This window comes from Scyliorhinus torazame, chromosome 3 (genome assembly GCF_047496885.1).
Source record: "Scyliorhinus torazame isolate Kashiwa2021f chromosome 3, sScyTor2.1, whole genome shotgun sequence".
NCBI classification, from domain to species: domain Eukaryota; kingdom Metazoa; phylum Chordata; class Chondrichthyes; order Carcharhiniformes; family Scyliorhinidae; genus Scyliorhinus; species Scyliorhinus torazame.
The window spans coordinates 314,845,679-314,872,301 of record NC_092709.1 but is presented as its reverse complement, the minus strand read 5'-3'; the positions used below and the strand labels follow the sequence as shown (position 1 = coordinate 314,872,301).

The 26,623-nt window shown below is 44.9% G+C and overlaps 1 protein-coding gene and 2 non-coding genes across 4 annotated transcripts in view; all 3 read right to left on the bottom strand.

Moving 5' to 3' along the window:
* ptcd3 (pentatricopeptide repeat domain 3) overlaps window positions 1-26,623 on the bottom strand; it is a 52,803-nt gene that overhangs the window by 16,392 nt on the left and 9,788 nt on the right. For both annotated transcript variants that reach the window (XM_072497570.1, XM_072497571.1), the window contains 14 exons: window positions 25,328-25,373; window positions 25,156-25,224; window positions 22,147-22,251; window positions 21,708-21,831; window positions 20,955-21,067; window positions 20,360-20,439; window positions 17,348-17,435; window positions 17,201-17,261; window positions 13,487-13,569; window positions 10,905-11,049; window positions 8,588-8,638; window positions 6,417-6,506; window positions 3,223-3,251; window positions 674-780 (listed from right to left, as the gene is read on the bottom strand). In XM_072497570.1, the coding sequence (XP_072353671.1) occupies window positions 674-780; window positions 3,223-3,251; window positions 6,417-6,506; window positions 8,588-8,638; window positions 10,905-11,049; window positions 13,487-13,569; window positions 17,201-17,261; window positions 17,348-17,435; window positions 20,360-20,439; window positions 20,955-21,067; window positions 21,708-21,831; window positions 22,147-22,251; window positions 25,156-25,224; window positions 25,328-25,373 (1,191 nt within the window). The remainder of the gene's footprint in view (window positions 1-673; window positions 781-3,222; window positions 3,252-6,416; window positions 6,507-8,587; window positions 8,639-10,904; window positions 11,050-13,486; window positions 13,570-17,200; window positions 17,262-17,347; window positions 17,436-20,359; window positions 20,440-20,954; window positions 21,068-21,707; window positions 21,832-22,146; window positions 22,252-25,155; window positions 25,225-25,327; window positions 25,374-26,623) is intronic.
* LOC140409665 (small nucleolar RNA SNORD94) lies at window positions 6,896-7,032 on the bottom strand. Its single transcript, XR_011940467.1, has one exon. It is a non-coding gene; the product is annotated as a small nucleolar RNA SNORD94 (small nucleolar RNA).
* On the bottom strand, window positions 8,880-9,016 carry LOC140409664 (small nucleolar RNA SNORD94). Its single transcript, XR_011940466.1, has one exon. It is a non-coding gene; the product is annotated as a small nucleolar RNA SNORD94 (small nucleolar RNA).

Below are 26,623 nucleotides of genomic sequence, written 5' to 3'. Positions count from 1 at the left end.
TAAGCCGTTCAATTGTCCCAGCACCTTTATAGGGAAGCCAGAGTGGGAACCACGGACACATCAGAGGAATAGTACAAGATACTTCTTGCTGTTTGGTGGCAGCATCAAACCAATACAGAACAGGTTTGCAGGGTTAATTGAAGCAGTGTCCAGAGGAATCCCTTTGACCATGGCATGACTGGCCCATCACCAGCTACAGGCATGATCAAATAGGGGAAGACAGTGCGCCATGGCACAGGACTAGTAAACCAGAGGCCCAGGCTAATGGGCTTGGGGGGGGGGGGGGGAAGAGAACGGGACGACGACATGGGTTCAAATCCCACCACAGCAGCTGGTGGAATTTAAATCAATGAATTAATAAATCTGGCATTAAAAGCTAACACCAGTGAAGGTGACCATGAAACGGCCATCGATTGTCGTAAAAAACTCCATCTGATTCACTAATGTCCCTGAGGGAATGAAATTTGCCGTCCTTACCGGGTCTGGTCTACACATGACTCCAGACCCACAGCACAGCTGCCCTCTGAAACGGCCCAGTTAGTTCAAAAGGAATTAGGGGCAGGCAACAAATGGTGACCTCGTCAGCGATGCCCACGGCTCATGGAACAATACAAAAGTTTGCAAAACCGGAGGGAAAGACCCAATCTGGTGAACAAGTGTCAAACGCTCTTACTAATAAATACTCTGCTGATAAGAATCGCCCAACAACATCCAGTTGTTTCCAGTTTCAAGGATCTTGTGTAATCTGTAGGCCAATTCAAGGTCTTTCAAATCCAAACACTACAAGGTGGAAACGAGACAAAAGAAAACGTTAAGCTTTGATTGTCATATTTAATCCAGTGTTTTTCAAACTTTTTTTCTGGGGAACAATTTTTACCAACCGGCCAACCTTCGCGACCCACGCCGGATGATCCCACGCCGGCTGACCTGCGCGACCCACCTTTTTCTCTTACCTTGTTTGTTGCTGGCAAAAATGGAGGAAATGGTTTTGGGTCCTTTTGGCCCCCGAACTTGGGAAAAAAAAAGTCTGCGACCACATAAAAACAAATGCTGCCGCACTGCGCATCGATGATCGGACACGCACGCGCAGTACGGCCGACTTTTAAAAATGTCTTCCTGGCCATTTTGAAGGCCGCTCACTGCCGGCATTATTAAAAGCCGGCTGTTGCGCGCGGATCTGCGCGATCGGGAGCGCCGCACAGCTCCCGACACCCGCTCGCGACCCAGCCACGGGCCGCGCCCCCGAGTTTGACAATGCCTGATTTAATCTACTGCAGTGATCACAAAGACATGTCTGTCCTGTCTCTTTCCCCCCCCCCCCGCAATTACTGAAACCTGAGGAATTGGAACTGGCAGCTGACACAATGACCCTCCTATCCTGCTGTTTGATGCATTTTCAGCTTTGATACAGTAAACAGAGCTGTCCGGTTTTACCGTCTTGGCAATCTTCTCCACCTCTTCCCTGCCATCCCGCCCGTCCGCTGGCCATTTAACAAATGTCACTGATTTGAGAGACTGATCCACACAGGGCTAAATATTTAGCACACTGGGCTAAAGCAGACCATGGCGGGCCAGCAGCACGGTTTGGTTCAATTCCCATTCCAGCCTCCCCGAACAGGCGCCGGAATGTGGCAACGAGGGGCTTTTCAGTCTTCATTTGAAGCCTACTTGTGACAATAAGCGATTTTCATTTCATTTTCATTTTCCAATTTCCCCTGGAAAAGGGGACACGTTGCCACCTGGTGGCGGTATGTTCCCGAAATCACCTCCAATATTGATGCAATTCTTAAACCAAGGTTTAATCGATTTGATGTCACCTGGGGCTGGATTCTCCGATTCTGGGGCCATGTCCCGACGCCGGCGTGGCAACGGTGGCGCTTCACGCCAGACAAAATGGCGGCTAGCATGACGGCAGCGTAGAGCACCCGGCTCTAGCTGCCGATACGGCCTGGACAATTGCCGGGTCCGTGGCAGCGCATGGCAGCGACCTGCTTGCAGACCCAGACCACAAAATTGTGCCCCTCCTTTGGCCGGCTTACTTGCCCCAGACCCCCCCCCCCACAGTGCCCCCCAGCCCCTAATAAAGGCTCCCCCTGCCCGCGGATCGGCCCTCCCCCCAACTGTGGCGGCGCTGGACTGAGTCCGCAGCCGCCACGCCGAGTTCCCGACGGATGAGACCACACCCGACCGACGCCGTCGGGAACTCGGCCGGTTTGGGGCGGGGCATCGGGCCTCAGGCAATGTCCTGAGGCCGTCGATACGTGGCGCAGCGTACTCTCCGAGTATGTCGCTTTGGAGTGGGTGGAGCATCGCGAAAGCGGCGCCGCCTCCGATTTTGTCGGGAACTGTGGATCTCCGGCTGATCGCAGAACGCAATTTCGGCTTCAGTGACCGGAGAATCCAGCCCCTGGTTCTCCCATTCCAGGTTTGCACAATCTTCCTTCATGCACATAAGAATTCCTTCACATCAATGCCTAAATCATGTTCTGCCACGGAATAGATTTAGCTTCCTCAGCCTCACGTACTCAATGATGTTTGCAGCCCTTTCTAACCCCCTTCACAGAATTCCGCATCTCTTCATTTGGTTACAATAACCTCCATCCTGCCTCAAAGCTTTAAGTCTTGTATACCATTTAGGGAACCCAACTTGGCTCAATTCCCATACTCTGTAATGCTTGTGCCAGCCATTATACGTTATATTTTCAGTCAATCACAAAAATGTATTTTAATGACAACGCCCAGTGGGGTGCGCCTGAATAACTGCGCGCAAATGCAGGAAAGCTATTGTTGATTATTCAGGCTATTTTGAGGGTAGATGGCATGGTTGTATGGGACTGTTGGGAATATTGAGTGAAAACGTAGTTTAATAATTCTCCTACGACTCTTTGAATACCAATCACATCTAGCCTCATTTACAGAAAAACTTCAGCACTGCTTGAAGTCAGGTTGCACCAAGTCGGAGACCACTTGAAAGGTCGAGCATGCAGTTAACCGGGCCAGCTTTAGTGAGTTAGTTTCCCCCACTGCTCAGAACATTACACCCCCCCCCCCTGCAGTTATTAGAGATAAATGCACAGTATTTAATTTTTACAAGCCTGTACACTGGAAGTAGGTAGTCACACCAAGAGCATTTTAAACCATTGACATCAACAACAAGAGCATGGACGAAGCAGCTGCTTTATTTATGCAAGTATAAAGGCGCCAGAAGAGTTAAACACTTACCAGCCTCATAGCACTGATGAAGAAGTTCACTGTGGAGGAAGAAAACAAGACCAGTTAATTTTTAATGGGGTTAGTGGAGGGAGGCATGGTGGAAATGATCAAACAATGTCATGGGATCTTCTGCATCCATTTGGCAGCTGGTTTAAACATCTCGTCTACAACGCAGCACGTCCTCAGCATTGCATCATTCTGATGGAGGCTCGAATCCACAACCTTCTAACTCACAGGCGAGAATGCTACCAACTGAGCCAAGTGGTCACTTCAGCAGCACACCTTGCACAATTTGCCTTGTATAAATACACCCCAATGCCACAATACAGTATTTTTGCTAGCCAATGGCAATGCTGTTACCATGCATGGATAACTTTTCAACCAAAGGCAATCCTAGCCTCACATCCAGCCTTTAAACTCGATATTTTCCATAATATGCTGTCCCTCACCTTGAGCAACATTGGTCAGTGCACAAGTGCGTCTCTTTCTTTTCATCTACGGTTCATACTCCAGTCACATATAGGCCAGAGTAGGTTACAGAGTGTATTCTCAACCCTTTCTTCTTATCGATCCTCGCGCATTAATTTTTAAAATTCAAAATCTCAGAATTGTTACGGTGCAGAAGGAAGTCGTTTGGCCCATCATGTCTGCACCGGCTCTCCAAACTAGTATCACAAATTGTTTATGTTTAACATTGTTTAAAAGTGCCCAATTATTTTTTTCCCAATTAAGGGGCAATTTAGCCTGGCCAATCCACCTACCCTACATATCTTTGGATTGTGGGGGCAAAACCCACACAGACACGGGAGAATATGCAAACTCCACACGGACAGTGACCCGGGGTCGGGATCGAACCCGGGTCCTTGGCGCCGTGAGGCAGCAGTGTTACTCACTGCACCACCATGCCGCCCGGCTGCACATTGGTTCTATTCAAATAATTATTTCATGGGATGAGGGCCCGTCTCAAATTTCCCTTGAATGGAGTGGCTTGCGAGACCATTTCACCACGTTGCTGTGGGTGTGGAGTTTCACGTAGGCCAGACCGGTAAAGATGGCAGATTTCTTTGCTTCAAAGGAAGTTGGCAATCAGGGGAGGCAGTGGCGTAGTGGTATTATCAATGGACTAGTAATCCAGAGACCCGGAGTTCTGCTGTGGGGTCCCAGGTTCAGTGCAGATGGTGAAATTTGAATTCAAAAACTGGAACTAAGTCTAATGATGACCATGAAACCACTGTCGATTGTTGTAAAAATCCATCTGGTTCACTAATGTCCTGTAGAAAAGGAAATCTGCCATCCTTGTCTGGTCTGGCCTATATGCGACTCCAGATCCACAGCAATGTGGGAGACTCTGTACTGCCCCCTCAAGGGCAATTAGGATTGGGCAATAAATGCTGGCACAGCCCAGGATTTGAATCCACATCCCCAGAGCCTGGGCCTCTGGATTATAAGTCCAATGACATTAACCCTAGAACCTCATGACTACAAGTATGGTGAACTGTGAGAACGACAGCAATAGTCATTAAAGCACATTAAGCTAGTGAAATGGGCGGACAAGTGGCAGATGAAATTTAATACAGACTGATGTGTAGTAGGAAGAATGAGGTGTAATATACAACAACAGGTATGATTCTAAGCCGGCACAGGAGCACATATACAAGTCATTGAAGGTGGAAGGACAGATTGAGAAAGCGGTTAATAAAACACAGGAAATCTTTGGCTTTATAAATAGCGGCAGAGAGTACAAAAGCAAGGGAGTTATGATGAACGCATACAAAACACTGGTTTAGCTCAACATGCCCCGTTCTGGGCACCAGATGAATGAAAGTGCAGAAAAGATTAATGAGAATGGTTCGAGGGATGAGGAACTTCAGTCATGGTGGATTGGTGGATCGATTGGAGAAGCTCAGGCTTTTCTCTTCAGAGAAGGCAAAGAGGCGAGGTGCTCATGAGGAACAGAGTTGATAGGAAGAAACCATTCCTATTGGGAGAATGGGGGAGGGGAGAGAAGGATCAAGAAGTTGAGGACACCGGTTTAAGATGATTTTACACAAGTAGGTAGGATTGGAATGCTCTGCTTCAGAGGATGGTGGAGGGTTAGCTTTCAAAAGGGAATTGGATCATTATCTAAAGAGGAATAATTGGTAGGACTACGGCAAAAGGGACCAGCACAGTTGCTCTTAGAGAGCTGGCACTGACTTGATGGGCAGAATATCCTCATTTTGTGCTATGATTCTAAGAATTAGCCAATTAGTACTTCCCGATTCACCTCACCATTATCCTTTTCAACCTGTGGCCCAGTCGTTCTTAGCCAGAAGGATCCTCTGGTGAAACGCGTTTGGATGGTATTGAACCAATCCTATTGCACTGCTGACTGAGGCACATAACAGACAACGAGTGACACTGATTTGGCACCAAAAAACAAAACATCACCAGCGCATAAAACCCTCCAAAACAGATCTCACTGCATTTAGAAAGGGCAAAAAGGCCACAGCCCCCAGATTTGCAATTTTAATAATCTTTATTGTCAGAAGTAGGCTTACATTAACACTGCAATGAAGTTACTGTGAAAAGCCCCTAGTCGCCACATGTTCAGGTACACAGGGGGAGTCCAATTCACCAAACAGCACGTCTTTCGAGAATTGTGGGAGGAAACCGGAGCACCCGGAGGAAACCCACGCAGACACGGGGAGAACGTGCAGACTCCGCCCAGACAGTGACCCAAGCTGGGAATCGAACCTGGGACCCCGGCGCTGTGAAGCAACAGTGCGACCCACTGTGCTACCGTGCCGCCCAGAGAGCAGGTTTAATGGCGTCATGTTAATAAAGGAAATGGTGGCTCATGCTGCTGAGGACCCGGGTTCAATCCCGGCCCCGGGTCATTGTCCGTGTGGTGTTTGCACATTCTCCCCGTGTTTGCGTAGGTCTCACTTCCACAACCCAAAGCAGGGTAGGTGGATTGGCCACGCCAAATTGCCACTTAATTGGAAATAAAGAATTGGGTACTCTCAATATTTAAAAAAAAAAAAGAAAAATGGGCAAAGGAAAAGCAAGAAAGATGAAACTCCTTTCATAGTAACCAAGCTCGACTTGTCAGATTCTGAAAAAAAACCAGATGGAAAGGTCCCAACAAATGTTCTGCAAAAAGAATGATGTTGGAATAATTTCAATCTGAGCACAGGATGTACTAACATTGCCTCACCTACCATCATCAGGATCCTGTGGCTCAAAGTGCGTCCCTTCTATTTCATCGAACACCTCAAAGATAATGTCAGTGTGTGGCCGGCTAGCTGCAGCTGTCCGGATAGAAAGGAACATCATTAACACACTAAGGGGGTGGAGAGAGAAAATGCAAGTGTCATTTACAATGTGTTTCACTGCCTGGATCGCCAATGAAAAAGTGAACCTCTGAATCTGCGGACGCAGATGAATTTGCCAAGAAATGCTACGCTAGAATAGAGAACTTGCTCATACAGCAGGCCTGAATGGTACTGCCAACTGTTTTTATATTTATATTTAAGAGAACCGATAAAAAGGCCACGGCAATAAAACATTCAACACACTTTCCCTCTCAACTACGGTTCAGGTGCCTCCAACGTTCTCCCAATTTGCACGATTCTTTGAAACTACGACCACTGGTCAGGTCTAAGAGATCCAGCTTTAAAAAATATAAATCACAGCAGCAGTGGCTCAGGCGTCGGCGATGTTTCTCATGCAGGTGCCTCTTCAAGCCTGCCACATGCAGGCTGAAGGAAGACCGCCCGCACTCAGCTCCCATTATCCAGCTGAGGTCTGTACCCCTGCGCCACTCATCATCGCCAGCTGCTCCACACTAACACAAAATAACACTTCATTCAGTAGAGGAAAGTTACATAACACAAATTACCGAGCATGGCCGATCCCAGCCTGGACATCATTAACGAGGGAAATCATCTCCATTCAGGCTCCCGATTCGTGGTGTCACTCTGCACTGTCTTTGTTATTTAGGATGCTTAAGAGGGTGGATTATTGACACAGGGAACGTTTTCAGTGCTGTCACACACACACCTTAAAAGGCACACACCTCTAAGCTGAGCACTTGAAATGCCAAAGCATACAAGGCTATGTACCACGTGCTGAGAAACGGGAATAGAAGAGGTCAGTGCTAGATTGCCGGCAAAGACGTGATGGGTCGAAGGGCCTCTTTCTGTGTTGTAAAACCCTGACTCTAACCTAACCAAAGAACCTCTTAGGAATAGGAGCACGGACAAAGTCTTAAGCTGTAACACATGCAGGCTGATTGTTTACCAATATGGTTATAATGGCTGGCATGTGTGACTCTGGAGGTTGATTTTGAAACGAGGTGGCCAAGGAGTGACCTAATAGAGGTCTTGAAAATTATGAAAGGTCTTGGTAGGAGCGAATACAGAGAGATTGTTTGTGGGGAAGAGCATAAATAGAATACTCACCAAATAATCCAATAGGGAATTCAGAAGGAACTTTAAAAAAATAAATTTATGGGACATAAGCATCGCTGGCAAGGCCAACATTTGTTGTCCACCTCTAATTGCCCTTGAACTGAATGCCTTGCTGGGCCATTTCAGAGGGAAGTTCATTGTCAAGCCACATTGCTGTGGGTCTGGAGTCACATGTAGACCTGACCAGGCAAGAATGGCAGATTTCCTTCCCTAAAAAGGACATTAGTGAACCAGATGGATTTTTTTGAAAATCAACAATGGTTTCACGGTCATCATTAGACTTTTTAATTCCAGATTTATATTGTATTCAAACTTCTTTGTGCAGAGTGATGAGAGTGTGGTGCCTCCCAGCACGGAGTGGTTGAAGCGAATAGATACACTTAAGGGCAAACTAGACAAGCATATAAAGAAAGTAATAAAGGATTGTAATGATAGATGGATGGAAGCTCGAGTGGAGCATAAACACTAGCAGACTGGCTGGGCTTAATGGCCTGTTTCAGTGAGAGTAACCCTATCTTTTAAATTAAATTAAAAAAAATTTAAAAAAAAAAGAGTACCCAATTATTATTTTTTCCAATTAAGGGGCAATTTAGCGTGGCCAATCCACCTACCCTGCACATCTTTGGGTTGTGGGGGTGAAACCCATGCAGACACGAGGAGAATGTGCAAACTCCACACAGACAGTGACCCAGGGCTGGGATTCGAACCCGGGTCCTCAGCGCTAACCACTGTGCCATGTGCCGCCCTTGTTACTGCTTTCTTGAGGTGCAATGAAAGTGGACACCTCCAGTTAAATAGCTGACACTAAAATATAAAAAAAGAACATATAAAAAAAAAAACCTCCCCTATTACTCAGTTTATACTTATCCTTTATGATTCCCAAGGAATCCCAGTTTCTGCCTGTAGCTGAGTTTACTTACCAGGTTTATAAAATATTGCAAGTAGGTGATCAAAGGTCGCCAAACTTGGTTCTGAAAAGGGGACATTTAAAAAAAAAAAGAGGACAGGGTTAGAACTCTTGTGCACTGGAATGTTTCATGCTTGGACCAGGAATCAGAGCATTCTGATGTGCCAAAACATTCAACTAAAATGCAAACAGACCACAAGACAATCAGAGACATTAAAAAACAGCTCAAAGTGAGGTGAGTCATCATGTTAACAAATTCAGGACAGCCGTTCTTTCAGCTCAAGACACACTTCAAACCTGGAGTGCCGGCTCAGACCTTGGCGTTTTTCTCGTGTGGATGTTCTCAAACAGCCCACTACATGCAAGCCGAGCAAGAAACAGCCACACTCAGCTCCCATTATCTAGCTGAGGTCCGTACCCCTGCGCCAATCATCATTGCCAGCAGCCAGACACATTTAGCTTTATTACCCAAAACATACATAAAATCTCGAAAGAGCAGAAGGAGGCCATTCTGCCCAGTGAGTCTGCACCGACCCTCTGAAAGAGTACTCCATCCAAGCCCACTTCCTGTCCTGTCCCAATAGCCCTTTAAACCAATCTACACATCTTTAGACACTAAGGGGCAATTTCAGCATGGCCAATCCACCAAACTTGTACCGAATCTTTGGACTGTGGGAGGAAACAGAGCAGCCAGAGGAAACAGTATCTGAAAAATACTGGCGGACACATTTGGTCATATCTTTCCCCTTTCTAAATTCCGACATCATCATTGATAACGGAAACAGCCTATGTAAACTTCTCACGGTGTAATTCCATCATTCCAGCAGTGATAATGCTTTAGTATTCGGAGTCACATCTCACCATCAGTTCAAATGCTCTCTAACCCTGCTTAACTTTAAGATTAAACTTCAATTTGACCATGGGAGTTCAACTAGGATAAACAATTGTATACATTGATTTACACATCCTAATTGAGTTTACATTCTCAGAGAATGGGATTACTAAGACTGTCCAAAAAAAAAAGCACTTCACAACAAAGGCAGCGACTCACTTTGTAATCCAGCTCTCAATTTGGGTGGGTGGATGGCATAGTGGTATTGTTACTGGACTAGAAATCCAGAGAATGGGACGGCAGGGTAGGACAGTGGTTCGCACTGTCGCTTCACAGAGCCAGGGTCCCAGGTTCGATTCCTGGCTTGGATCACTGTCTGTGCGGAGTCTGCACATTCTCCCAGCGACTGCGTGGGTTACCTCCGGGTGCTCCGGTTTCCTCCCACAAGTCCTGAATGGATGTGCTTATTAGGTGAATTGGACATTCTGAATTCTCCCTCAGTGTGCCCGAACAGGCGCCGGAGGGTGGCGACGAGGGGATTTTCACAGCAGCTTCATCGCAGTGTTAATGTAAGCCTATTTGTGACAATAATAAAGATTACAATGCTTGGGCTCAAATTCCACCACCATGGATGGCGAAATTTGAATTCAATAAAAATCTGGAATTAAGACTTTAAAGATGGCCATGAAACCATTGCCAATCGTCATAAAAACCCACCTGGTTCACTAATGTCCTTTATGGAAGGAAATCGGTCACTCTTACTGGCTTACATGTGGTTCCAGACCCACAGCAATGTGGTTGACTCTGGAATGGCCAATGATACACTCAGTTCAAGGGGCAATTAGGGATGGGCAACAAATGCCGGCCTTGCCCATGATGCTCACGGAACGTGAAAGAAAGAAAATCTGCCCGAACCACCCCCCACCCACAGTCCTGTGGCCTTCACTTCCATCCAATTCGGTGTTTGCTTTCGCCTTTTATTTCCGCTTCCTAGCATCACCTGAGATCGCGAGAGAATTGTGCCAAGGTAGCCAACCTTCGCCTGTGAATCTATGATGGCACGCCAGGCCGGATCCGGTCAACATCCACACCCTCAAGACAGCATCCAGCAGCTGGAACAGGGGCCGATTTGCTCCCCCTCAAGGAAGGGTGGGTCAGCAATGTTATCCGCAGCGCTCAGACTAACAGACCAGGAATCTGACAAAATATTCATTCTTGCGCCATGAGTATCACTGGCAAGGCCAGCATTTACTGCCCACCCATAGCTACTCTCGAGAAGGTAGGGGAGGGGGGGACTGCAGGGGTCCGAGTGTCCTCGTCAGGGTTTTGACCTTGTGACTACGGTGGACTACGTGGCCAAGCTATCACTTAGCTTGACAGATAGAGTCACGCTTTTTTTTTTACAATTACAGTCACATCAACACACAAAATAAACACCAGTAATACAGAGATACACATGTAATACAAACATAGAAAAGAATAAGGCTCAGTTACATACCAATATTTAGGTATTTCATTTCATTGATTATTTGGAGGGAAAGTCCCTTTGCAATCGAACCACACTTTCGGAGACTCTTTAATGCAGAATTAAAGGTTAACAAGTTCGGCTGCACCTTTTGTTCAGCCATTTGTTTCAGCAGCTCCTGTTTTAAATAAGTCGAAAAGGGTGAGACCTCGAATGAATACCAACACGATAATTAAAATCCGGTATCACAACTCTGAAAGATTTCGAGAGCAGCTACCAATGACGTGGTGATGGCAGTGGATTCAACAGTGACTTCCAAAAGGGAATTGGATATACACTGTAAGGAAATCACTGCAGGCGATAGGGAATGAGTAGTGGAGTGGGAATAATTGGACAGCTCACTTAAGAAGCAGGCACAGGCATGGAGGGTCGAAGAGCCTCCTTTTGTGCTTCAAACAAATTCTGATCCTGCCAGTGATGCTTATTACCCAGGAACGAAAGATTCTACAAAAGGAACTGAAGGTATAAATATATACAGGTAGAGAAATGATTACTTATCGTTTGGAAGCTGCCTTTTAATGCAAAACAACCAGAAATTAAGCTTATCCGTGGCAAGCATAGAAATGTGCATGATTTGCCACCAAATACACTCATTTTCCAAAAATTATTTGTTCATGGGACATGGGAGTCACAGGCTGTGCCAGCGCTTATTATTGTCCATCCTTAATTGCCCTTGAGGGGGCAGTTAAGAGTCAACCATAGGTCAGGACGTCAGATCTCCTTCACTAAACGACATTAGTGAACCCGGTGGGTTTTTAACGTCAATCAACAACGGCTTCATAATCATTAGACTTGTAATTCCAGATCTTTATTGATTTTACATTTTACCATCTGCAGTGGTGGGATTTGAACCTGGGTCCCCAGAACATTACTCTGGGTCTCTGGTTTACTAGTCCAGAGGCAATACCACTACACCATCACCTCCCTTGAGTCCAAGTGATTGTCCACAGTGCCCAAGCAGTGGGATTGAAGAACACAGTCTGCAATATTAAGTCTAAAATCCTCAAGATCTTATTTTGTTGGGTCAGGATGAGAAATGGGCTAGATAAATTCACCTGACTGGTCCTAAAATTTCATTACCCTTGGGATGAAAAAGAGGGGACTGGTGTTTTTAGGGTCTTCTATGAAGTCTCCATTTCCTGGTTACTGAACAGTAGGAAAGTCAAGTCATTAACAGTACAAATTGTGTCAATTGGGTCTCTTCGAACATTTATATTGGAAACTGCCTATGTAAACCCACCAAGAAAGCACAACAGCGCCTATACTTCCTCAGGAAACTAAGGAAATTTGGCATGTCCACACTGACTCTTACTAACTTTTACAGATGCACCATAGAAAGCATCCTATCTTGCTGCATCGCAGCCTGGTATGGCGACTGCTCGGCACAAAACCGCAAGAAACTTCGTGAACGCAGCCCAGTCCATCACACAAACCTGCCTCCCATACATTGACTCCATCTTCACCTCCCGCTGCCTGGGGAAAGCGGGCAGCATAATCAAAAAACCCTCCCACCCGGCTCATTCACTTTTCCAACTTCCTCCATTGGGCAAGAGATACAAAAGTCGGAGAACATGCACGAACAGACTCAAAAACAGCTTCTTCCCCGCTGTTACCCGACTCCTAAACGACCCTCTTATGGACTGACCTCATTAACACTACACCCCTGTATGCTTCACCCGATGCCGGTGTTTATGCAGTTACATTGTGTAGCCCTACGTATTTTCTTTTCTTTTCAAGTACTTAACGATCTGTTGAGCTGCTCGCAGATAAATATTTTTCACTCTACCCCAGCACACGTGACAATAAACAAAATCCAAATCATGGTGCAATTCCACCTTTCCACCAGTGGCCACTGAAATCCAGAGGGGACAAGGTGGCGTAGTGGTATTGTCACTGGCTATTAATCCAGAGACCCAGGATAATACACTGGGGACCCAGGTTTGAATTCTACCACAGCAGATGGTGAAATTTGAATTCAATAAAAATATGGAATTAATAATAATAATAATCTTTATTGTCACAAATAGGCTTACATTAACACTGCAATGAAGTTACTGTGAAAAGCCCCCAGTCGCCACATTCCGGCGACTGTTCAGGTACAGAGGGAGAATTCAGAATGTCCAATTCGTCTAACAGCACGTCTTTTGGGACTTGTGGGAGGAAACCGGAGCACCCGGAGGAAACCCACGCACACGGGGAGAACGTGTAGACTCCGCACAGACAGTGACCCAAGCCGGGAATCAAATGGGACCCTGGCACTGGAAAGCAACAGTGCGAACCACTGTGCTACCGTGCATTAAAAGTCTAATGACGACGAAACCATTGTCGATTGTTATAAAAACCTATCTGGTTCACTAATGTCCTTCAGTGAAGGAAATGGACCGTCCTACATGTGACTCAATGTGGTTAACTCTTAACTGCCCTCTGAAATGGCATTTAAGAGTCAATTCCAGGGCAACTAGGGATGGGCAATAAAAGTACATAAATTAATAGAAAAAAGTATATCGACTAAAGCTAACCACGCAAGACTGATTCGCATTCCAATTTGCACTCACCAGAATTAAATCCACTCTCTCATTGTACATCTCCTTTAATTCCGGGACTGCTGATATTAGCGCATTAAAGGTATAAACGTCCGCTGTAAAACAGAAATCTCGTTAATACCTATGTTCAAATAGCACCTTTAACTTAGTAAATCAACATTAACAAAACTTGTTACAGGTGGGTGGGGGGGGTGTCGGTATTGGAGAGAGGACCCATGGGGGTGCAATCCCACCCAGGAAGGACACAGTGGAGATGGATGGTGTGGTCGACCAGAAATTTGTGACTTCAGTAGGTCATTTCATATTTCAGTACTGCAGACAGGTTGGGGAACATGAATGGAGAGATGCAGAGTTCCAGGAAAGATGCCACAGGAGTCCAGCAATAGACGAGTTAACCGTGGTAGTGGTGAAGCTTTTAGAAATGATAATTCAGAACAAAATTAACAATCATTTCACTAAATACGGGTTAATTAAGGAAAGCCAGCAAATAGTGTTTAACTTGCTTGAGGTTTTGATGAGACATCAGAGAGGGTGGAGGGGGTAATGCTGTTGACGTCATGTACATTACAGTACATGTACAGTTGCACAGTGGTTGCATTGTTGCTTCACAGCTCCAGGGTCCCAGGTTCGATTCCCGGCTTCGGTCACTTTCTGTGTGGATTCTGCACTTTCTCCCCGTGTGTGTGTGGGTTTCCTCCGGGTGCTCCGGTTTCCTCCCATAAGTCCCAAAAGGCATGCTGTTAGGTGAATTGGACATTCGGAATGCTCCCTGTGTACCCAAACAGGTGCCGGAATGTGGCGACTGGGGGATTTTCAGTCACTTCATTGCAGTATAAATATAAGCCTACGTGTGACAATAAAGATTATTATACATGGATTTCCAAAAGGCATTTGCTATGGTGATGCACAGCAGAGCTGTGCAAAGTTAGAGCTCCTGGAATAAAAGGGACAGCAGCAACATGGATATGGAGTTGGCAGAGTGACTGAAAGCAAGAGTAGTTGTTAATGAATGTTTTCAGACTGGAGGAGGGTCTGTGGCGAAGTTCCCCAGGGATTGGATGGGAGGACTCTTGCTCTTCCTGATATACATGAATGACCTGGACCAGGGTGTACAGTGCACAATTTCAAATTTGGTGGATGATACGATACTTGGAAGCATTGTGAACACTTGAGCAGGATAGTGTAGAACACAAGACAGTTTGGCGAACAAGGGTCGGATGACATTTAATGCAGAGAAGTGCGAGATGACTCATTTTGGGAGGAAGACAGATGCACAATTCTGAAGCAGGAGCAGAGGGATCCCAGTGTAGATGTGCAGTGGTCATAGAAGGTAGCAGGACAGGCTGAGAGTGGTTAATAAAGCGCACAGTGTCCTCAGCTTTATTAAAAAGGACTGAGTACGAGAGCAAGGACGTTATGTTAAATTTATAAAACACTGGGTTCGCCCTCACCTGGAGTATCATGTCCAGTTCTGGACACCGTATTTTAGGAAGGATGTGAAAGCATCGGAGAGGGTGCAGAAAAGATTCACGGGAATGGTTCCAGGGATGCAGAACTTTTGGCTAGATTGGAGAAGTTGAGACTGTTCTTGGAGGGGAGAAGGTCGACAGGAAATCTAATAGAGATATTCATGAGAGGCCTGGACAGAGTAGATAGGGAGAAAATGTTCCCATTGGTGGAAGGAACAAGAACCCCAGAGGGCATAGGCAACTGGACAAAGTAATGGTGACAGGAGGAAAATAATTGTCATGCACCAAAGCGAGGTAGGGTCGTGAACGTACTATCCGAGAGTGTGGTGGGGGCAAGTTCAAGCGAGCCATTCAAAAGGGAATTGGTCATTATCTGAAAGGGAAAAATGTTCTAGGCTACAGGGGGAAGGCATTCCCGTGGCTCGATTTGAATTGCTCCTTTGGAGGGCCAGCACCGAAATGACAGGTCAAATGGGCTCTTCCTGTGCCATAACGATTCTATGATCCGGGAGGCAATGGCATGTTGAAAGCGCAGAAAGGAAAGGAAGGATGGAGGTTGGACAGGAACAGATTGGGGGTGGCAGCAGGGATTGACGTTCGAGGAGAGGAATGCAGGCAGTGGATTTGAAGCAATGAAGGCCAGAACCCAAAGAGAAAGAATTGTTAACAATGTCAGCTAACACGGGCAAGATTAGCTCAGAGTGGGCATGAGAAGAGATAGGAGAGAAACTAGGGAATGAAACAAGGCTAGGGTAAAGGGCTGGAGGTGCAAACCTCAGAGAAGATTTGTGCCAGTGGGTTAGGGGGAGGGGAATGATAGAGGCATCTGAACGGACTCAATCTTGGTGGCAAAGAATTCTGTGATTCCCTTGCACATGTTGGAGTTGAGGGTGGTGGAGATGAGAAAGGGGGTAAGAAGATATGAAGTTATCTTCACATTTTAAGAGATGCTCGAATAGCAGACAAAAGCAGGATCCATGGTGGTTAACATGCTCCAGCCAGTTGTTCAACCGGTCTTTCTGTAGACTTAGGAGACAAAGACTGCGCAAGGGAAAAAGGTCAGGGTGAGAGAACAAGTAATGGTTATAATAGGGGCTACAATTTAGATGGCGAAGGTTGAGCACATTGGTAGCTGCAGAAATGTTGTGAAGAGAGGGCAAAAAAGCTATAGTGGGGATTTTAAAATTGCAGTTATGGGCTAATTGGGAAATTTTTTCGGGAGGAATCAGACATGGGTGGAAGCAATACAAAAAAGTGATCAGAGGTGGCTTTATCTGTCAACGACATGACAGGAATAGAAGCCAAGGGTATGGAGAGTTTATACAAAAGAACAGACCAGGAGAGAATTGGATGACGATAATCGTGCGAGAGCACAGCGAATGGAGATTGAAATCACAGAAGATGAGTGGGCGGAGAGATTAATGCAGCGAAGCAGAACATTTTCTTTTAAAGGAAGTGTGGTTCAGAATCATAGAATTTACAGTGCAGGAGGCCATTTGGCCCATCGAATCTGCACCAGCCCTTGGAAAGTGCACCCTTTTTAAGAATACACCTCCCCCTAACCCTGTAACCCCACCAAACCTTTTTTGGACACTCAGGGCAATTCAGCATGGCCAATCCACCTAACCTGCACACCTTTGGACCGTGGGAGGAAACCGGAGCACCCGGAAGAAACCCACACTGATACGGGGAGAACGTGCAGACAGTGACCCAAGCCGGGAATCGAACCCGGGACCCTGGAGCGGTGAAGCAACAGTGCTAACCACTGTGTTACCATGCCACCATAAGGATATTAAATGGGACAGACAGCTGAAGTAAGGTGAGAAAGTGCCAGAGGAGAAGGGCGACAGGCTATGGTGTGATAATGACAAAGCAAATTAAACATAATTCCAGAAACGATATCATCCCATATAAGCTGTGATTTTTCCTCTTTTGTTATTTTCCACTCTTACATTAAATATTAAATACAAATCAGAAATGCAAAGCGCAGCCTACCTAATTGATCCATTTTAAATAAAAGCAGAATTTTAAGACAAAATAATTGCTCTAATTCTGCTTCTCATCCCAGTTAAAACATGGCAACAAAACTAAAGAACAAATTTATGTATGTCTGGCTTCATAATACGAAACAATTATGCAGCCATTCAATAGAATTACATTGACCACAAGTGCCAATGAGAGTATGTCAGTCATCATCATGCATTCAAAAAGTAGGGAGCATGTACAATCAGCAAAAGCATTCTTTTCCAGCACTCACCTTTCATTCGATTGTTCAGCAAGTCGGTGTACATGTTCATGGCCTTTGTATAAGCTCCATACTAACCTTACAAAACAGAAGTTAGTTATCACTCAAATCAAATGCACGACATAAAAGCGAATGAGCACATTGAACCATCAGCAGTACCTTCATCATTCCTCGAATCATTGTACAGAAAGAATGCTCATTCCGTTCGGGCATCAGGCTAAATATTCTCTCTGCATTATTGTCCACCCTAGAGAGAAGGGAAACTATAAAGTTTCTGTTCAAATGGATAAGGGTTTTGCTATAGGTTTTAAATGCACTAACTGGATGAGCAGCAAAATAGGGTAGCATTTCAAACAAGTTTACTGAATACACTTCACGATTAAAATGAATAGCCTGGATTACACTAGCGAGGCTATCAGACTCACTGTTATTATAGGTAAATTGACAGCAACATCTGGCTCTGCACAAACACAATTAGCCGCAAAGTCACAGTCTGTAAAAGGGGAGGCAGGGCAGTGGCGTAGTAGTATTGTTGCTGCACTCGCAATCGAGAGACCCAGCGTTGAGGATCAAGGTTCGAAGCCCACCACGGCAGATGGTGAAATTTGAATTCAATAAAAATCTGGAATTAATCCTGACCATGAAACCATTGCTGATTGTCATAATGCCCCACCTGGTTCACTGATGCCCCTTAGGGAATCCCTACCTGATCTGGTTCAGATCCAAAACAATGACTCTTACCAGGGCTGGGCAATACCCAGCCAGCAATGCCCACAACCCATGAATGAAAAATTCCGTTCTTCCACTCATGGTGTGAACGTGGGTTAATTTAGCACAGAAAAAGCTGGATTTTTAGGAGTTCAGTTTTTAAATGGTGTAATAACTAATAATTAGTGCATTGCATTTCAAGATAATTAATGCTACAGATATTTCTTAAAAGTTTGCATTTTTTGTACTCTGCTTGTTGCTCCTTAATCCCATTCAGTATTTATTTCATTTTCTGTACAATGATTTAAAAATAATGTGTGTTTCCTGGGTGCCTCAGTGAGGATACTTCAATAGAATTGGTAGAACAGCCTTGCTGCTGCTTGCTGTGTTGCGATGCCACAGAGCACCTCTAGAGGGTGCCACATTGCGCTAGATGTTGGGTGGAAATAGCCACAAGAAAGGCTGCAAAAGGGTGCTTAAACACCAGGCGAAGGATTTACAAAATGTCCCCTTTGCTGCCGAGAACAATATCCGGGCGAATAGATTTGATTTGTTAATCTACATGATGAAATGAAGGATTAAATTCTTCATATCGCTGACACTTCTAGGCAGTCACCTCCTGTAGTCACAAATCACGGGTGGAGTTCTCGCGTCCTAAAGAACTTTACATAACATACATAATAGAAAACTGGTGGTTAAACACCCAGAGTGTCAATAAAACTCAGCCAGCTCAGCTATACTATTCACGTACTGAACAATGGCAGATTCATGTTAACTTATGGTGACCTTCATTGAATTGTTTCATTTGCTTCTAGTTAGACTGCAGATGTTTCAAATCCATGCTTTTATTACTGCAAGCTATACACTTTGTAATCTGAGGTCGAGTTTGCAGTCTTATGATGGAACTCATTTTAAAAATGAATTTTGACATGTGGTTTGACATTTACATCAAAATGGCTAAATCACTGATCATTTTACTTATCAGAAATAGCCGGTTTCCTTCAGTGTTGGCGTTATTCCATCCACATAAGATGATGGACGGTGCAGCAAATCAAAACAATTGCACATTTTGCTGATGGCTGAAGAAACCAATCAGAGAGAGGCACGAGTGGTTACAGAGGTTATTGTGGGCTGCTGTTTTCGGCGTGGTTACCTGTTGCCACTCCGCTGCAATGGTGATCGTCGCGGCGATGCCAAGCGGCCCACAGCCAAAGCAGGTAAATCTTTTATTATGTCCTCGCAAACTGCACCCCCTGCACCACTTTATTCTCCCCTCCCACTGCCCTGAAGGGACAAACTCGTATCAGATCCAGGTGAACAGGACAAAATGGGCCCCCTCTTGTCCATTATACCCAGTGCCAAGATATTACTCCAACTGCCTTCCGGGACGTCACCCCCTGCACCACTTTATTCTCCCCTCCCACTGCCCTGAAGGGACAAACTCGTATCAGATCCAGGTGAACAGGACAAAATGGGCCCTCTCTTGTCCATTATACCCAGTGCCAAGATATTACTCCAACTGCCTTCCGGGACGTCACCCAGGTGGCTCTTGCAAAGCTCAGTTATCAATCGTCAATAGGTTTTTAAACATGGGTCTGAAAGTTAAAAATCGATTTATTAACACCCTCCGGGGAAAGAAAACTGCCAGCATCACGCCTGGCCTGGTCAACACACAACCTCAGTAACAGGGTATGTGGTTGACAACACTTTTTGTTGGCCATAACTTGGTCTCAGGTGTCTTCCCAGAACTATTTTTGACTTTAATGTTCACACTGGAAGACAGATTGCACAGTGGGCCAGTTGTCAATGATCACTTAAGTGCAGAGTTTTAAAAAACCCACTGACAATCCCTCCCCACTCCCCAGCGTAATTTGTTTATTCCCCTGCAGAACAAGCCAGTGTCAAGCCCCACACAAAATATAGCTGAATGACAAAAGAGAAATACACCAAGTTAAAAACTGATTAAAGAAAGAAATGAAATAGAAACAAAAAGAAAAAAATGGAATTCACAAAGACTTGGCAAAAAACTCAAGTCTATCTTTTCAGTCAAGGCGAGGACACTTGCTGCCAGAGAGACTCGACTCTTTCCAGCTTTTATCTCAGCGAATTCAATCGTGACTGGGGATTTGAATTTGGTTTGCGAAGCTGAACGCCACACCATTACCACGTGAGCCATTGGTACCAGCTGCTACTGGTTGAAATCTTGTACCAGCAACTGAACTGGCTCGAGGCTCGCTGGGAAAAGAAATTTCAGAAATCCCAAAGCCAAACAGAACTCCCCGGGAATTGTGCATTTCAGCTGCCCCAGAGTTTAAAGTTTTAACAGCTATGAAAACCAGGTCTCACGGCAATCTTACCCGTTGTCCGCAGACCAAAATTAAACTCGCCAAAATTCAGCGACCCCCGTCAAGATAATGCTCAAGTGGAAAGTCAAACAGTTTACAGAAACACTAGCCCCTTTACCTCCAGGTGACGCTCAGCAAATCTGACGCTTTGCGAGGACGGCCTCTCTGCTTTTTCTGAAAGTCTGCAGTCACCTCACCCTAAAGAGGATACCCATGAAATTAGTCCACAAATACTTGATCAAAGAAAGCAAAAAAAGCTTTTTAAACACTGATCACATGTTGCATAGAAAGATCTTGAACTGTATTGTGTGTTTGGTAAATGTTGAATATGAACTGTTGCAGAACGTTAACATTTTTAATGTTATAGGAATAAGGGGATGTTGCCAAGTTTATACTGCGCAAAGTGTTTGTGAAGAAAGCACCAACAACTGAATCTAAATTAGCGCCTTTACTATAGTAAAACATCCCTCAATGCTTTCTGCATCAGTCAACAAATTGCAAAGGAGGTGACAGTAGAACAAGCGACCAATTGGTTTAGTCAAGGAGGCCATCTTTAAGGAGCATTTAAAAGAGGGGTTTAGGGAAGGAATTCTGAAGCTGCGTCCCAGACAGTTAAAGGGACAGTCACCAATGCAATAATGGTGAGCAGTTTTGTTTCTATGAATCCAGCTACATCCTTTTTTGTTGCAGTCATAATTTGGCATTCCTCCCACCTCATCTTCAGCTTCTCTTGGTTCAAGCTGATCTTCTCTAGGTGGCTCTTTATCGCCATAAACACACAGGAGATCCAGCAAGGTATTGCCGATTTCAAGAGGCACAGGAGTTCCTGTTAAGACAAAGCAAAAAAATGCAAACCCTTGATTTCTGACAGTCTCAGCTTTTCTTTAATCTTCAAAACACTGAAATTGGTGACATTGTCAAGCAGCTGTGTTAGGTCAGCATTCAGAATAGAAACCTCACCCACAGCTGATATTCAGATTTCATGTTCAAAAACAATTTCCCGCTGGCTGTTCAGGTGAAAATGTCTGAATTGTAACATTCAACAACAAAAAAAGTTCAACGGGGAATGGGAGAGAAAGCCTTCGCGGTGTGGAATATTATAATTATACTGATTCTCAGGAGACTGATTGGGATTGAGAACACTTCAAAAAGATTCTGCTCGATCAATATTTGTAGAATTGGTCAATTAATTAAAAAAAAAAAAAAAAAAAAAATCACAAAATACAGTGAAAACAGCCTGAAGGGATGTGGAGGTTCCACTTGTGTCATGGGCCTCATACATTCACTTCAAGTGGAGGCCAGAACTTCAGAAGCTCCAGAGGCACCAAATCCCAGAAAAATCACATTACCACAGATCCCAAAAGCACACACCCAAGACTATCCTTTCCTTCAGTGCAGGTAATCACACCCACATAGCTCATGCAGCGCTTGGCAATAGGTTACACATGATGGAAATCGAGGCCTACCTGCTTGCATAAGCTGATCATACAAATCAACAGAGGCTCTCACTTTCCTGAGCCGAATGCGTTCTTTCAGGGCATCCACACTGATTTCATTGATCAGGGGTTCCAGTTGCTCCGGCAATAAACACTGCAGAAGAAAAAGGTTTCACCAACTTGCTTCAACCAAGACTTGCACTTCTAAAGAGCCTTTAACATACGAAGATTATTCATGGATGGGAGGGTGGCCTATACAGTGAGGATAGCGAGTGAGGGGAGCGAGAGTGGCGATGAAAACAGAGTGGGAATTAATTTTAAGGCTTTTATTTGGAAAGAAAAGTAGAGTTCAGTGTGGGAGTCCCAGAAAGTAAGGCTGAAGCAAATGAAGTCAAGATTTTACAATGGAGAGTTTATCAGTTACAGTACAGTCCTAGGATTGTTTTTACAAAGCAAGGATAAAACTTACGGGTATCGAAGGTTCAGCAAAGTCCTTCTGGAAAAGGTGAGGATAGGTGTTGACAATATACTTTGCAGCATTACACCCGGACCCCCGTGACAATGCGTAGAGACGCTGGAAGAAAAAAAAAAGACAATTCAGGTCTACACAGTGTTACGCATAGCAGCCATGATCATCCCAAAGACATCTTTGAAAAGCAACTAGAATTAAAATCATTTCCTATCGGGCCCGACCCAAAAGACCCATCACCAGAACTTGTAAAAGCACTGGGGCGAAGTATGAAAATCCTAACTTTTCAATGTATTTTCACTTAAATCCTTGAATCTCCTTTTTCATCAGCACTCCAGCCGGCGATAAGGTGCCACAGAAAAGGTCACTGCACAAGATAAGTGCTGATGGTGTTGTGGTAATATTTTAGCATGGATAGAGACATGGCCAACTGTTAGGAAACAAGAGTCAAGGTAAATTATACTTTTCAGGTAGGCAAATTACTGCGGTGTTCCTACATCAGTCTGTGGCTTCCACCATTCACAATCTTTATTAGTGTCTTGTGTCTGCAACAGGTCAGTGTGATGTGTCTGGTGGGTGGGTGAACAGTTAATGTGCTTTCCACTTGTGCGTGCCAGTTTATAAGCAGCTTACGCCGATGGAGGGCAGCAATGCGAAAGGGAGGCCCAAAGGTCTAAATCTCTCCCCATCAATACGCAGCCTCTCATCAGCAAGTCCTGAGCTGCTCCTCTTCGTGGTTATACACAAAAGCTGGGTCCCACACTAAGGTTCGACCCCCCACTTCCTGGATTGGGTAATCACCTCCTGCTACAAGGACACCTACAAGTGAGATGATGGACACTGACAACTGGGAAACAGTGGCAACATCTGGAGGCTGACTGTTTGAAAGGACATTAGAAGAGGTGAGCAGAGACCAAAAGCTCAGCAGGCCGAGAAGAAAGAGCAGAGGCCAGCAAATTATGCACCTTCTCGGTCCATTGTCTACCTCTGCAGCCATCACGGCAGAGACTGATTGATGTAGCTGGGTGTAGTGTGGGAATCCTGAGCCACACCAGGCCATGCGTTGACCACCACAGTGCAAACCATCATCTTATGGATTGGAAAGCTGCCACCATTGAACAATGGGCCAAAATGTACTATAGCCAAATTGACTGGTGATAGGAAGGAAGGTGGAGGGGCTGGTTTAGCACACTGGGCTAAATCGCTGGCTTTTAAAGCAGACCAAGCAGGCCAGCAGCACGGTTCAATTCCCGTACCAGCCTCCCCAAACAGGCGCCGGAATGTTGCGACTAGGGGCTTTTCACAGTAACTTTATCGAAGCCTACTTGTGACAATAAGCGATTTTCATTTCATTTTCATTTTCAAGTTGCGTGGAGGATACAAAGAGTCTGCCAAGTGATATAGATAGGTTAAGCAAATGGGCTAAAATCTGGCAGATGGGAAAATATCAACCTTAGTCGGAAGAATAGAAAAGCAGATTTAAATGCAGAGAACATTGGATGCTACAGTACAGCGGCTTTCCTTACATATGAATCACAAAACGTTAGCAAGCAATCAAGCAAGTAATTCAGAAGGAAAATGGAATATTGACTTGTATCATTAGGGGACAAGTGTACAAGTCGGGAAGTCTTGTGACAACTGTACTGGGGATTGGCGGGACCACACCTGGAGCAGTGTCTCCTCACTGAAGGTGGGATATATTTGCATTGGAAGGAGTTCAGAGAAGGTTCACGAGCCTGGTTCTTGGTACGACGGGGGTTGGTTGTCTTATGGAGGAAAGACCGTGGACTCATTGAAGCTAAGAAGAATGAGATATGAACTTACTGAAACATAGAAGATTCTGAGGGGGCTTGACAGAGGAACACTGAGAAAATGTTTCTTCTTGTGGAGTGATCCAGAATTAGGGGGTACAGTTTCAGAATAAGAGGTCTCCATTAAGACGAGGTGTGGTGGAATTTTTTCCTCTCGTTAAGTCTTAATTCTCTCCCTCAGACAGTAGTTGAAGCGGAGACACTAATTATATTCAAGGCCGAGTGGGAGGCACTGTAACACTGTTGCTTCGCAGTTACAGGGTCCCAGGTTTGATTCCGGCTTGGGTCACTGCCTGTGCGAAGTCTGCACTTCTCCCCGTGTCTGCGTGGGTTTCCCCCGGTGTTCTGGTTTCCTCCCACAAGTCCAGAAAGGCATGCTGTTCGGTAATTTGGACATTCTGAATTCTCCCTGTGTACCAGAACAGGTGCCGGAATGTAGCGACTAGGGGATTTTCACAGTAACTTCATTGCAGTGTTAATGTAAGTGACAATACAGATTATTATTATCGTTGGACAAGACTTATGGAAGTCAAGGGTTACTGGGGGAAGGCAAGAAAGGAGGGTTGAGACCACATTCAGATCAGCCATGACCTTATTGAATTGCACAGCAGGCTTAAGGTGCAAAACATCAACATATTGCACAGCTTCCCAAGAAGCCTAAATCACGTTATGGAATGTGTTGCTGCAATGGGTTACACTTCCATCAGATGGGTCAAAATTAAGGCTGGAAGGTCAACTATTTAAAAAGTGTTGGGAAATGGACATGTCTTCAATAGTCACTCAGTATGAACTGTACAAAATGGGTTTCTTACAGGTTCCGTTTTTCTGTTTAATGCTTTACTAATCTGTTCAGCTCTTCAGTTCATTTATCTGTTGCTCAACAATAATGCTTACTATTGGCTATTAAATGACTTTGAGAGCATAAATCAAAGACATCATTGTAACAAGGGCAGTGACTTTCATGCAAGTGGAACAAAGATCAGATTGTTGGTCACAGAACTGTAGGCAACAAGTGCAAAAAATAAAACGAAAGGGACCTAGCTAGAACAAGAGTTAATCATCAAATTGGCCCAGAGTTCTTTAACAAGACTGTTACCCTGCACGTGACTGCCACTACAACCCACATCCAATTCTCAATTCTAAGCACCCTATCCATGATAAATGAGCAGGCACAAAGGCCACATGTCCGAGCACTCACAAATTCGGGTGATGTCCTGGGAATGAGGTAAGGGTCATCCTGGAATTGGTAATGTACAGCTGTGTGGTCCTGTCAAACAAAGCCAACACGTATTGAACATCAGCAGCCTATACAGAATAAATTTCCTCCCCCCCCTCCCCGGATACGTTATTTACTAAAGTTAAACACTCACTCTGTTCACTGTGGCAGCAAGAGCTTGAAGGACTGCTAATTTGTCCCTTGAAAACAAAAAGCAAATATTGACAGCTCCAGATGAATTCAATTCAATATTTAAAGATTCTGGCATAGAAATCACAGGCTAGCAACACAGCTAACTTAGCCCAAATCGTCTATGCTGCACACAAACCCCTTCCACCTTACTTAATCTCACCTTTTACCAACATAACTTTTATGTATTTCTCCCTCACGCACTGCCTCCCCTTTAGCCATGTTTATGTTATTAACCTCACCTCCCCAGAGGGTAGGAAATTTCACACTCTAATGCAGCTATTTCCAAACTGTGGGTTGTGACACTCAATTGTATAATATGCAAACTTTAACAATTATATACTGAATGTTACAGTGCTGCTGTATTACTGTTTCTTTTGAGAGTCTGGATTCTCATTGGAATATAGTTAATGAAGTAATGATCTAACCACTTTGAAACAAGGTGTTATTGTAGAATAATACATTCATTGCTAGATGATTCTTAGTTCATTGGGTCAGTGTATCATCGGGGGAAAACTTGTACTTCACCCCAAAACTACATAGTTTAAAATGCAATTTGCCAAACAAACAATATGAAATTCAATGGACCAACCATTGTTGAATCTCCCACCATCAACATTCTGGGGAACATAAGAACTAGGAGCAGGAGTAGGCCATCTGGCCCCTCGAGCCTGCTCCACCATTCAATGAGATCATGGCTGATCTTTTGTGGACTCAGCTCCACTTTCCGGCCCGAACACCATAACCCTTAATCCCCTTATTCTTCAAAAAACTATCTATCTTTATCTTAAAAACATTTAATGAAGGAGCCTCTACTGCTTCACTGGGCAAGGAATTCCATAGATTCACAACCCTTTGGGTGAAGAAGTTCCTCCTAAACTCAGTCCTAAATCTACTTCCCCTTATCTTGAGGCTATGCCCCCTAGTTCTGCTTTCACCCGCCAGTGGAAACAACCTGCCCGCATCTATCCTATCTATTGCCTTCATAATCTTATATGTTTCTATCAGATCCCCCCTCATCCTTCTAAATTCCAACGAGTACAGCCCCAGTCTACTCAACCTCTCCTCGTAATCCAACCCCTTCAGCTCTGGGATTAACCTAGTGAATCTCCTCTGCACACCCTCCAGTGCCAGTACGTCCTTTCTCAACTGTCCTTGCTTGAGACAATTCACACCTCTTTAACCTGTGATTATCCCTCTCGCACCATTTGGACCTGTAAAGACTTCATTACCTACAAAGAGTTGCATCCAAAGTATCATC